The sequence below is a fragment of the Sander lucioperca genome, chromosome 7 (assembly GCF_008315115.2).
Source record: "Sander lucioperca isolate FBNREF2018 chromosome 7, SLUC_FBN_1.2, whole genome shotgun sequence".
Taxonomy (NCBI): Eukaryota; Metazoa; Chordata; class Actinopteri; order Perciformes; family Percidae; genus Sander; species Sander lucioperca.
Genome location: NC_050179.1, coordinates 42901579 through 42915503, shown reverse-complemented (window position 1 = coordinate 42915503; position 13925 = coordinate 42901579). Strand labels below are relative to the sequence as shown.

The 13925-nt window shown below is 41.4% G+C and overlaps 1 protein-coding gene across 1 annotated transcript in view; it reads right to left on the bottom strand.

Annotated features, from left to right (window-relative positions):
- Positions 1-13925, bottom strand: part of LOC116057569 (UPF0606 protein KIAA1549L-like) — a 131676-nt gene that overhangs the window by 106848 nt on the left and 10903 nt on the right. Inside the window, exon 4 of the mRNA XM_031310106.2 lies at positions 4080-4240. Coding sequence (XP_031165966.2) covers positions 4080-4240 — 161 coding nt within the window. The remainder of the gene's footprint in view (positions 1-4079; positions 4241-13925) is intronic.

Sequence of the window (13925 nt, the reverse complement as noted above, 5' to 3'; positions counted from 1 at the left end):
TTCAAAGCTGGTGGCCAATGATGATGGTCAAAGCTTTTAAGTCTTCTTTGGTCTGGAGAAAGAATTATTCTGTGTATTGGGTTATTTTTAACATAAGGGAGATTCCTTTGCTGCGTATCAAAAGTTTGCGCAAACAGCTTAACCTGAATAAGACCTTAACCAGAGCGTCATCAATAAGCAGGTTATTCTGTGCATTTGTAGCCAATGACAATGTTATTCTCATGGGAGTGGAAGTCTAATCTTGATATCAAATGTGAAACACACTTTTAATTATTATTATTATTATTAGAACAATAATGATGCTTCAGAACAAATGATGCTGGCTTGCTTATTGCTTGTTTACCATTTTACTGACTGCAGTGACACAAGCATCTGTTGTTCATGGCTTCATCCACCGCACTGTGTCCAGGAGTACAATCTGACCTGATCAAACCAGCTGGTGGCAATCTATTTTACACATGCTCATTTGAAATGATTGATTTTTTATTTAACCTCAAATGAGTTGATGTCAAGTGAGCACTATTATTGTGAAAGGGCCAACATTACCCAAAGGTTCACTTCCAGTACACTGAGCCCTGCCCATTTTCCCTCGGCCGATTAGTCTTCAAAGCATGCATGATTAGCAATGACCATGGGCTATTGGGCAGCAGAAAAAACAAATGAGTGAGGCCCGCACAGATGGGATTACATTTGTGTGACCTGAAGAAACAGCTTGAAAGGTATTTTGGTTTGTTTTTCAACCCTATTTTCCCATGCATTTGTGTCTAAGTGACTACTGTGAACAAAAATCTTTGAAATTGGTCCAGTAATACCTCCTGTAATCAGCAGCTGAACCGGGCTGCAATGTAATCCTATCGGTCAAATGGGCATCGTCAATTCTGGTTCAATAAAAGTGATGTTTTCAGATTGTTATATATAAGTGTCTGACAACATTATAGAAATGATCCCTACAGAGAGATCTCATTTTGTCAAAGAGTAAGGTCCTTTTGAGTTTAACCAGAAACAAACCCAAAATTGCCATCAGACTCATCAGACTCCATTTAAATAAACAATACTTTTACAGGGCTCCAGACTGCGACCCAAAATTTGAGAGTGTGCGACTAAATTTTACATCCAGTCACACATGTGCGACCAGTAAATTTGCCCCCTTTTTTACACGTTAAACATCAAAATTTCGGTACCTGAGAGCGCGTAAGCTCAAGCTTATCTGTCCTCTCTGAAAATTGACAGAGAGGAGAGCTCTGACACAAACACACACACTCGCACACACACGCATAGCTGCAGACGGTGCAAACTACGTCGGCTCTGCAGTTTTGTTGAAGTCACAGTGAGTCACGGAAATGCCGATAAAGTGGTTTCAAGTGTGGTTACAGTTTTTCAAAACTTCACGCAGACAGCGTTTGCTGTGATATGATATTAATGGCGAGGCGAAAGCGGTCGCGGTGCTGTTGACGTTACACTTCCTAAGCAGGCACAACGATGGTTTTTGTGCCCTGGTGACTGATTGACAGGTTGAGGTTGTAAGGAAAGGCAACTTTATTTCTACAGCACCTTTCTGCAACAAGGCAATTCAAAGTGCTTTACATGAAACATTAAAGAGCAGTTAAAAACGGCCATGATGAAAATAAAACAGGCTAAAAAAGATTATACAAATACAAGAATAAAAGTTACTGTGAGTAAGAAATGAATAATTATTCAATTTAATAGGTTGTAGGGATGGGTTTGGGAGGAGAGAGGGAGGGGTTTTATTTTTGTTTAATTTATTTAGAGTGTAATATATTCTAATAAAATAACATAATGTTCTAAGTACATAGGATAAATAGGTTTGACAATATTTTTTACAACTGAAATAATTGTTTTGTAATTATAGAGGGAAAGTACCAAAAAAAAGGTACCATTGGGTAACGGAACCGAATTTCAGGTATCGGTACCGATATTGGTTCAGTAGTAGCCTAAACAATGCATGTTTCATTTTAAGTTGAATTCATTGTTGAATTCATGTGGTATATATATATATATATTTTTTTTTTCTTCTTTTTTTTCATGACAGCGATGGTGCTGTCGATTAACCTATGTTGCATCTTCAAAAGTGACACTGAATTTGAAACAGCACATTGTAATTTCTGCATCTATTATCAAAGTATTTATTAGTAATACAGTGGAAATTTGTAGAAATGTGAATATTTGGTTAGCATGTTGATTTACGGTGTGTGCCCCTAAATTTTCTGGTTGCGCCCCTAACATTTTCAGTTGGGGGCCACTGTGCTCCTAGTGAAAAAAGTTAGTCTGGAGCCCTGCTTTTAGCATGTATAGAGCCAGCATATTTCCACAAGTAAATGGGTGAATTAAGGGTTTATTTTAACCAAACCAGGGTGGTGATTGTTGGAACAGTGAAAAGACAAACCAAGACTGATTTTAATAGTTTTATTTTGTTTTTGTCGCCTTTGAATGAAGTGTGTTTTATGATGATGAAATTACTGTTTAGTTAAATGGAGTCTGGTTGTTTTGGCGATAGCAATTTTGGGGCTATTTCATGTTTTCTTTAAAAGGATCTTATGCTACAAAAAGTTCAACGGGATCCTTTCCATAATAATGTCAGACACAGAATAATAATCTTAGCATGTCAGTGGCAAAACAAGTGGATGTAAATTGAAGGTGTGCGATTGCTCATTAATGTTACATTGCAGCATGTTTCGGCGCTGCAGAGGTCTTGCTTAATATTGGACCAATTTCAAAAATTGTTGTTTCCATCAGTCACTAAGACACAAAAATATGGGAAAATAGGGGGGTTTGCTGTGTGATGTGTCACTCATTCAGAACCACATTATGTAATCTTTGTTAAAATGTAACTGTAGAATTGGCTTTTGGGACATGTTAAGGTGAAGCAGTGCTCTTTGAATATTTTGGGGTAACACTTTACTCCCCAAGAGTGAGACAACAGCTGATTATTATTAATTAGTGCTGCGATTAATCGCATTAATGTCATAGTTAACTCGCAATTAATTGCACATTTTTATCTATTCTAAATGTCCCTTGATTTCTTTTTGTCACATTTTTTTGTTTTCATTTTAATGCTCTTGTCAACATGATACAATGATACTTTTAAAACGGTGCCTGAACCGAAAGATTTATATATATATATATATATATATATATATATATATTTAAAAAAAGAGCACTTTGTTAATAAAAACAGTACAACAATAAAAAGTTGATCTAAAAAAACGGCGAAAACAACCACTGGATGGGAAAAGGGTATTTTACAATAACTTTGAATGCACCACAAAGCTGGCGAGGCGAGGCTGAGTCTGTGTTTTTCAGACAACGGCAGCTACAGTCTGGTGTTAGAAGCCTCTCCAGTAAAATACAGACACACTTTTACACCGTTTAGCTGTCAGCATTTTAACCGTCTAATGTTACCTGCTGCTAAGTGTAGTGTTGACTAGCGTCCAGTGCGGCGATGTTTCAGTTCCCTCTAACGTCCGCTTTCGGAGCATCATAGAGAAGTGCAGGCATTTCAGTGGCACCGAAATCCTTTGCTATTTGTTCCGGTAGATAACGGTCGTTAAGGCACCAGTGCCGTATTAGCACCCCCCCCCACAAATAAAAAGTCTTTGGATCTACACGATTCACGTGGATGACATTTTCCCATTCAAAATGCAGATTTTCGCCGAAAAGCGACGTTTGCAGTTTGCAGGTATGTACTACTCTTTGGCCAGCTCGCAAGCCCAAACAAGTGTGCGCAGCGTGCCTGTTGTTTTGTTTCCGGTCTAGCTAGATCCGGTGTGGTGTTGTAGTTTTTCTAACGTTACTAGTTGTTGCAACAGCATGTGAAAAAAAACTACAAAGTTTGCTAGGCCAAAAGAACGTTAATCTCGCGATAAAAAAAATTTACGCCATTAAAATGGGATTGCATTAATGCCGTTAACGCATTTAACTGACAGCACTATTATTAATACTAGAAGAAAGAAAGAAGAACAGGAAGAACAAAGAGAAAAAGGAGATGGAAAGGAACATAAGGCAGTACACAAAAGCAGGATAAAGGGATAAAGTTGGACGATTAAGTTTGACAGTCTTACCTTGGAGCGGGTTTTGAAGGTCCTGAAGGCGCCAGCTTTAAAGATGACCCTGTTCCTCTTACACAGAATGAAGGACACCATACCGATCACCACCATCAACAGGAAGAGAGGCGTTAGAACAGCCATGATCCACAGGTTGCTGGGCGGCGTCTTTACCACAGCTACAAACATACAAATATTCTCCCTCAGTATTTGATTGTGTGTAAAATCATTACTGAGCAGTTATTAAATGGCCCTACAGTGATTACCAAGCACACATCTTGCAGGACCAAGACAAGCAGAAAAAAACACACCAACAGATCAGGTTGTTCAACACTTGTACACACTTGAAAGAATAGTTTGACATTTTGGAAAATATGTATAACCGTTTTCTTGCAGAGAGTTAGATGGAGTTGGATGGAGCTTGAGCCAGCAGGTTATCTTAGCTTAGCATAAGAGGTTAAAGGGGACATATTATGTTCATTTTCAGGTTCATAATTGTATTTTGGCTTTCTACTAGAAAATGTTTACATGCTTTAATATTCAAAAAACACATTTTCCTGTATTGACCCTCTGTCTGACCGCTCTGTTTTTTAGAGCCTGTCTCTTTAAGCCCCCTCCCAAAAAATACCAGTCTGTTCTGATTGTCAGTGTTACCAAGTCTTGCGCATCTGCACCGTCACTGAATGACTGTAATGTGTAACCCAGATTAAAATAGCTCAGATTAATGTTAATTTGAAAAAATAACAATAAAATATATGCAGACAAATTTCATAATATTAAGTATAAAGTTCATGATTCAACCAGGTTAAATAAGATTAAAATGAATATCCAAGTTTTAGTAGTAATGCATCCTAATAGTTTGTCATGTTAAAAAAAGTATCCTGGTACTTTAAGATACTGCCGTTGTATCACCTCAGAATGGCTATAGCTCTTCATGTTGCCTAAAGGCGTTTTCACACCTACCTCATTTGGTCTGGACTTTCTGACTTTTCAGTTTGATCCGAACCAAAATTACAGGTGTGAAACCTCCCCTGGACCACGGTCCGGATCAAAAGACCAAATTTTGGTCCTATAAGGGCGTTTTCACACCGACAGCCTTTAGTTCGGTTGAATCGAACTAGAGTTTGTTTGCCCCGCTGGTGCGGTTCGTTTGGGCAGGTGAGAACGTGGCAATCGAACTCTGGTGCGCATCAAAAGCGGACCAAACAAGCGTTCCAAGACCTGCTTGAAGAGGTGGTCTTGGTACACTTTCATTCGAACACTGGAGCGGTTTGTTTGTGGTGAGAACGTGATCCGTACTCGAACCGCACCAACTATATGTACTCCGCAAAGTCTGAGCTAATGTCTCCTGTAGTCAGGTGTGTTTAGCAATCTGCGATGCAGAAGAGCAGCAAACTGTAGCAGCTTGCAGTGTTTCTATTACAGAAATAGACTGCAGTCAAGCTTGCCGTCCGTCACTAAAATTAGAGACAGACACCGGCAGAGCAGAGCAAAGTCTTGGTGACCAGAGCAGACGTAGTCACGTCTCTTGCAAAACAATGTCTGATAATTTTAATGAAATGAGCTGGTTTGACCACCTGACCAGAACACAGGACCTTCTTCCTGTATTTACTTTCTTGCTCCCGCCCCCAGACATATCCGACCAATAAGATGGCTGGACGTTCTTGCCTGATTTGTAATGACGCATTTTGGTACGCTTGGATTTTTCCAGGTGTGAAACCAAACCAAACCAAACCGACCGAGGGCAAATCGCTCCAAGTTTACTAACTCACCAACTGATTCGGACCAAAGCAAACAAACTACAGGTGTGAAAATGCCCTAAAAAGAGGTGGTCTCGGTCCGGACCAAAATGTCCAGTTCGTTTATAGTGTGAAAGCATTTTTTGGATGGTTCAAACTTTCGGACCAAATACAAGAAGCTCTGGCAGGCCCTCCTTGTGTTACAAGACCGGGGAAGCTCCTTTAAGGAATAGCTCGGTGCTTAGTGTGTAGGCTACATGAGAGAGAGTGTGACGGTGAATGCGCTCAGAGCAGACAGCTGTCGGCTATCAGAGCAGAGAATACATCAGCGGTTTATTTGTTAAGTGGTAGTAAATGTACAGTGTAGGTTTCCATTTGTCTCTGAATAAATGCTCCAGAAAGAAAGTTCCCGTGTCTTGCTTCTCAACATGACAACAAAACAAAAAGAGCCGCGGCAGTAGGGGAGAGCAGCAGTCAGTTGAAAAAACTCAGACACAGAGAGAGGATACGAGAGGACGGGGAAGCCCGTCTCCAAACCAATCAATTATAAGTATCTGGAGACGCAGCTCACGTATGTGATGACGGCAGGACGTAGTTTTGTCACGTATAGATCTTTAGTGCGCTTGCATAACTGCAGTGTGAAACCAAAACTTACCGGATCAAATGTATACAATGTAACAAAAACATGAACCTTGGTCCGGACCTTGGTTCGGACTTTCAGGTGTGAAAATGCCCTAACTCAGTCATTGTTAGTGGACTTACTGACACAGAGTCAGATCAGGATGTCACTGATTTCTTGAACCGGGATGGGCGTATTGAGAGGACAATTAAAGTAGATGACCCTGAAATCCCCATACCACAGACATGTTATTGTGAAGTATGAGAGTGGAGTGAAAGCCCTTGAGCCTTTGCTTCCACATTGCTATGAGAGTCCTAGTGAAGTGACTTACCAGATCAAAGCTTTGTCAGCTGAATATGTTCCCAGTTTGACTGGTAGCGCCGTCCAGGGCTTCTTAACCAAACTGGAAAATATCGCTAAACTGAGTGGTAGATCCTTTGAAAAGATCCTCCAAGAACAACTATCTGAATACAGTAAATCAGTAGCTGCTAGTGCGGAGCCCAGTAATGAGCCTGAGATCAAGTCTTCCAACACAGAAATTCAGAATGAAAAAGCTCAAACACCAGTGACGCAGCCACAAGTAGCCTCTCCTGTAAAGACAAAGGAGCATGGCGAAACTCCCCAACGTGCCGCTGAGGCCAAAGCATTCAGCCAGATTAAAGTGAATGAAGCCCCTATGACTGCTGTGAGTTATGCTAACCTCCAGAAGTGCAGTAAATGAACGTAGAACACGTAGTGAGAAGTAACGCCCCAGTATCACTGATGAATGTGTCAGTCTGACTTAGAGCATTTTCTGGCAGAATCCCTTGCCCCAGTCAGGAAGTAGACTTTGATACATTGCAAATTGGTGTTGAGCTCATTCTCAAAGACCCAGCTCTGTCTGACCTTCAGTGCTCAAGGAAGATTCTTGACAGCTTAGTGCCACCAGCCACCAATGTTGTCAAACCTTTAGGCCCACAAGCATTGCCTACAGCTTACCTTGAACTATTAGACTCAGCATTCGGGATCGTAGAAGATGGAGATGGAGATGAGCTCTTCGCCGTGTTCCTCAACACATTCCAAAACTCTGAAGAGAAACCCTCCCAGTACTTACACAGACTACAGACAGTTCTTACTAAAACACTAAGAGGAGGGGGCGTATCTGCTAATGAAGCTGACAAGCATCTCCTGCAGCAGTTTTGTCGGAGTGCTGGGATAATGTGCTGATAGCTGACCTTCAGCTTGAACGTAAGAGAGACAGGCCACCTCCATTCCCCGAGTTGCTGCTGCAGCTTCGTGTAGAGGAAGACAGAGTGCCAAAGAAAACCGAATGAAAAAGCACATACTAATAATCAGAGACACATACATCTTCGTCAGATGGTGTTGACGCTGACTTAAAGAAACAGGTTACTGAGCTTCAAAGCCAGCTCACAAGTAGAAAAACACAGAAACCACCAAAGACAAAGACCAATGTGACAAAATTCAGTGCAAAGCGCGCAACAAACAGCAAAGCATCTGAACGTCCTAGTAACAGACCAAATCCTTGGTACTGTTTTCAATGCGGAGTCACTAGTAGCGGCAAAGAAGACACAACTAAAAGAGAGACAGTCCTTGTGGGACAGTCAAGATGACTCAGCCTCTTCCCAACCTTTAAACTGAACATTGTGGGACAAATGAGAGCTAAACACAATGACAACGGTCCCAACTCCATTACTGAACGCAATAGAAAAGAAAAGTTTTCGCGCACAAGATCCAATGATGTGGGACTACCAAAGGGGTTGATTGGAGCTAAATACACTGCCTGTGTACTCATTGATGGGCAAACTTGTAATTGCCTTCTTGACTCAGGATCTCAAGTGACCACAGTGTCACAATCATTCTATGAGAACAACCTGTCCAACTTGAAAATTCACCCCTTGGAAGAGCTGTTGGAAGTGGAGGCTGCAAGCTGTCAAAATGTACCATATTCAGGCTTCATAGAAGTGGATATCACCTTCCCAAAGAACTGTTTCGGTTCTGAGATTACTGTGCCCACTCTTGCATTAGTTGTCCCAGATACACGGTCTAATGCACAGTCCACACTCTTGATTGGCACTAACACCTTCGATTTAGTGTATGAGGATTACTCTGGTACGAACACAGATCTTCAAGCACTCCCATATGCTTCCAGAGTTGTTCTGAAAATAATTCAGAAAAGGAACAAGCATAAAGAAAACAGTACCTTAGGACTAGTGAGGCTATCAGGGAAAGATCCTTCAGTTGTCCAAGCTGGTCAAAGCCGCGTGATAGAAGGTTTAGCTCATGTTAACAGCCAAACTGCAGATTGGTGGGTTGTAATTGACTCCCCTTCATTGTCTTCCTTACCTGGAGGCATGTTAGTTACAAGCTGTTTACTCAGTCTACCTGACAATCCATCTAAGAAACTACCAGTAGTGTTGCGCAATGAAAGCAAGCATGACATAATCATCACAGCAAAGAGTGTCATAGCTGAAATACACGCCTTGCAGGAAGTTATCCAGAATAAGCGAAGCCCAATAGATGCAGCACACCAGAGTAGTTTCCCAAAGTCTTCTGAAAGTGTAAAGCTGGACTTTAATGGCTCTCCAATTCCAGCTGAATGGAGAGAGAGAATAGAGAATAAACTATGCGCTATGCCAGAAGTGTTTGCTCTACATGACCCAGACTTTGGTCAAACAGACAAAGTTAAGCACCAAATCAAGTTGAGTGACGAGACCCCCTTTAAGCATAGACCTCGACCCATACGTCCCCAAGATCTTGATGCAGTGCGGAGACACCTACAAGAGCTGAGTGAGGCAGGGATAATCTGGGAGTCAGAGTCACTGTCCTCTTCACCTATAGTGGTGGTTAGAAAGAAAAATGGAAACATAAGACTCTGTATCGACTACAGGAAGTTAAACCTGCAGACTATCAAGGATGCCTACGCTCTGCCTAATATGAAGGAGACTTTCTCTGCACTCACAGGCTCAAAGTGGTTCTCTGTCCTAGACCTTAAGACAGGCTATTATCAGATCGAAGTTGAGGAAGCTGACAAACCCAAAACAGCCTTTGTGTGTCCATTGGGGTTCTGGGAGTTTAATAGGATGCCCCAGGGTGTAACTAATGCCCCCATCACATTTCAAAGGTTGATGGAGAAGTGCATGGGGGATAGCAACCTAAAAAAAGTCCTGGTCTTCTTAGCCAATCTCATAGTCTTCTCAGAAACTCTTGAACAACACGAAATCCGTCTTCTCCACGTCCTTAACCATCTGAAGGAGTACGGCTTAAAACAGTCTTTGGAGAAATGCAAGTTTTTCCAGACGTCGGTGAGGTATTTAGGACACATTGTGTCGCATGGTGTTGAAACCGACCCAGAGAAGATTGAGACCTGGCCTAGTCCAAGAAATCTTAAAGAACTACGCTCATTTTTAGGGTTTGCTGGGTATTACCGGTGATTTATCCAGAGCTACTCTAAGATAGTCAAGCCATTAAATGATCTCACTGCCAGGTACCCGCCACCTAGAAAGAGTGAAAGATCAAAAGAGGATCGTGGTCAATACTTCAAGCCAAAAGAGCCTTTTGGAAGACGGTGGACAGAAAGCTGTCAACAAGCTTTTGAGACCATCATTGACAAGCTCACCACTGCTTCAGTGTTACGATTTGCCTACCCAAAGCTGCCGTATGTATTACACACTGATGCAAACTTAGTCTCTCAGAAAGAAGAGGAACAAATCCGTCAATTCATACATTACCACCTACCTGAGTCTGACGAATTCACACGTATCTCCTGCAAAACTGCAGTCTGTGAGAAACATGTAGTCTTCCCTCCTGTACACACAACGAGAATGGTCCCTCTTTTTGCATCTCTTGCCATGTAGGCTAAAGCTATTCCAGACAGCTTTGAGCACTGTGATGGTTTTCCTGTCATATCCAGTATATCAGAGGAAGATTTGAAACAACATCAGAGAGCCGATCCTGCTATCTGTGAAATAATCTGTCTAATGGAAATGGTTTCCCTGACAAACTGCAAGGACCAGACTTTGAGTCTAAAGGCGCTGACACACCAAGCCGATAATCGGCCGTTGGACAGTCTGGCGAGGTCAGTGACTCGAGTCTATTCGGTGTGTTCCGTGCCGTCGTCCGTCCGAGGGGCCTTCGGCCTTCATTTTGGCCGATTTGACATGTATAATTGGTGGGGCGGGCACTGCCGGCAGTCGGACTCAAATGACCAATCTGATTGGTAGAGTGCTAACCCGGAAACGGGGAGCGGAATGAGCGTGACTAGAGTCTCTCAAAATCTGACAAAAATCTTTTAAACTGACCTTTGTCAATCTGAAATGAAGATAGATTCAGCAACTGCATGGCCTATTTCTAGCTTAAAATGTTGCACGTTTCGGTGAACTATTTTAGTGCAATATGAGATCGTATTCTGAACAAGCCACCATGACAGTCTGTCTTTGAATTTCCGGAGAAACCAGACCCACGTGACGCGTTCGTCCAATCAGCTGCCGGTTTTCATTTTTGGGCGACAATACAGATTAGAGCCGCCTGCTGTTATGGAGACGTATTACGTCTCGTCGCTTTGGTGTGTTCCGAGGCACTTTTTGACCAACTAGAGGACACTGATCAGTCCAACTGCCTTTTCTGCCGAGGGTCGGCCGTCTGGTCTGTGTGTCTGCAGCTTAAGACAATCAAAGAACTCTGTGATCTAGCAGGCATTACAAAAATTAGAACAACACTGTATCATCCAAGGGGAAACCCTGTGGAAAGATTTAATAGGACACTCCTAAGTATGCTAGGTACACTCAAAGTTAAAGACAAAACCCACTGGCGAGACTTTGTGAAGCCATTAGTGCATGCGTATAATTTGCACTAAACACGAGACAACCAGGTTCATGCCGTATGAACTAATGTTTGGGCGGCAGCCTCGGTTGCCTATTGATCTTGCCTTCAATGTCCCATTGAACAATGGCAATCAGAAGTCTCACTCCCAGTATGTACGAGCTCTGAAAACCCATCTTCAAGAGAGTCACCAACTTGCCAGTAAAAATGCTGCTAAACCGTTTTCCTTTCTGCCGTCAGAAAGGAACAAAGTCAGGTTTGACAGACGTGTCACTGAATCCACCTTAGGTGCGGGTGATCGTGTAATAGTCAGAAATGTACGCCTAAGAGGAAAACACAATCTGGCTGACAAGTGGGAAGGAACTGTGCATGTCGTTGTTAACTGGAAAGGAGACCTTCCAGTTTATACCGTCAAGCCAGAGAACAAATCGGTCCCTTCAGAACACTATACACAGACCTCCTGCTACCATGTGGGTTCTTACCAGCTCCTGAAGAAGAACCTGCAGGTCTGTTTCAAGCAGACCTCAAAGGGCAAGTACATGTCAACACCCACAACCTGATCCTGACGAGCGAGAACCAGAATCTGATGAAGAAAGGGACTTTATGTCATATTCCTTTTATGACCCATTCTAGGGACCCACAAGTTCCACTCAGGAATACAACTTGATTATGCCTCCCAGAGAGCAATCCAATTCATCTGTTGAGCCTACCTGTACGGATACTGCAGCAGTTTCCAACAGTGTTCTGGAGGGATCTGGTGAAATCTCATCTGGAAGTTCATCGTTACAAGAGGAAGAACACTTACCTGAAGTGGAACCCATAACCATAAGTGACCCACCTGAAAAGGAGAGTTTACCTGAACAAATAGCAGACGGACCTGCGGAAGGAATGGAACCTGAAACAATAACAACTGAAACTGAAAATGAATCTGGAGTTCCCAATGGAGACAGTGCAGGAAGTGAATCTGAACCTATGGAAAGTGAAACAGGGATCAATGAAGAGAATATTGATAGAGATGAAAGTATGGATACATTGAGAAGATCTTCAAGACAAAGAGAACCGACAAGAAAACTGACATCCTGAGTTAGGGAACCCCCTAGTGACTGTTGTCCAAGCTTTATTTCAAAGTACAACTATCACAAAATCTTTTGTAGAGCCTAGTTTTACACCTCTACCTGAACCTAAAATAGTGTAACCCATTACTATATGCAAAGGGACTTAGATAGATTTAAGAAGGGAGGGTGTAACCCAGATTAAAATAGCTCAGATTAATGTTAATTTGAATAAATAGCAATACAATATATGCAGACAAATTTCATAATATTAGGTATAAAGTTAATGATTCAAACAGGTTAAATAAGATTAAAATGAATATCCAAGTTTTAGTAGTAATGCCTCCTATTAGTTTGTCATGTTGAAAAAGTATCCTGGTACTTTAAGATACTGCCGTTGTATTAGCCAATCAGAATGGCTGTAGCTCTTCCTGTTGCGGGAAGAACGTCAGTGCAAGAGATGAACACTAGAAGGAAGATGTGAACTAGATTGAGCCAGTGAGCGAAACAAGAGTAGCAAACAAAACAGTGTTTTAAGCTCTCATATTTTATTTTCTAAAGTGTTTTATGTTACATTCTGTCTACACAGGTAGACTGTGGTTTATTTTGCTGTTATTTAACAAGTTTGACCGAAAGTTAGAAGTGTGAATGTTCTACTGCTTGAAGCCATGTCATATGCTGCAACAAGCAGACGGTAAAGATGGCGAGCCTCCTGTGAGAAGATCCACGATTGACAATCACATCGCATCCGTGTGATTCACCTGCGTGTTGTACAAGGACACCAATTCATTCATCCCGGTTGCGGTAGGACTAGTCTGCAACAATTCTTTGATGCGAGTGGAGTTTGATGGACTTGGGATCTCGGTAAGAGTGGACTCACTTTAAGCCGTGAATGTTTTTTCCTTCTGCATCACATCGCGCGGAATTTGTATGGACTGCACGTGTCGCTAGCAACATTTTTAACTTGTTGAAAAGAGACTGATTAAGGTTTAACTGTGTGTTGAATATAATTCACCATAGCTTTTCATTCTGTTGAACTGTGAATGTTATATTTGATTTTACATTCCTTGTGTTATTTTCCATGTAGCCTATGTTGCGCCGAACTGGCAAATGGGTTTGATATTGCAAAAGCTTAGCTTCAGTTGCTCACTGGAGTAGCATGTAGGAAAATAACAAAGATTCTAAAATAGCCCTAACAAAGTTGAAATAAGAATTTATGACTGAGGTTAAAATTAGAACTTAAAACTGAGTTAACTCAAGATAATATAAACTAAATAGCAAATTAAAGAGAAATTTTAATTGAATTTAAGTTGAAAGTTATTTTTTAAACCAAATAGTCAACCTGAAAATTAGAAAAATAGTATTTCATTTCTTTTTCATTCCAAGAAAAGGGTAAAACTTGAATAGATCGCACTTAAATGCAAAGATTGTGTCTATGTTTTTGTGAATTGTGTATGTAAACTGTGTTATTTGGTACCATTTTACCTGTTTCTAAATTCTTTCTTCTCTTTTATATAAACAAGCCGGCATTCAAACTTACTTTTTGGTCTTGGGTATTATTATTATTTAACTACAAACTGCTCCTCCGAACCTAGAGCCTGGTCCTAACTTATCTACTACTCGTAGTAAGTGCTAC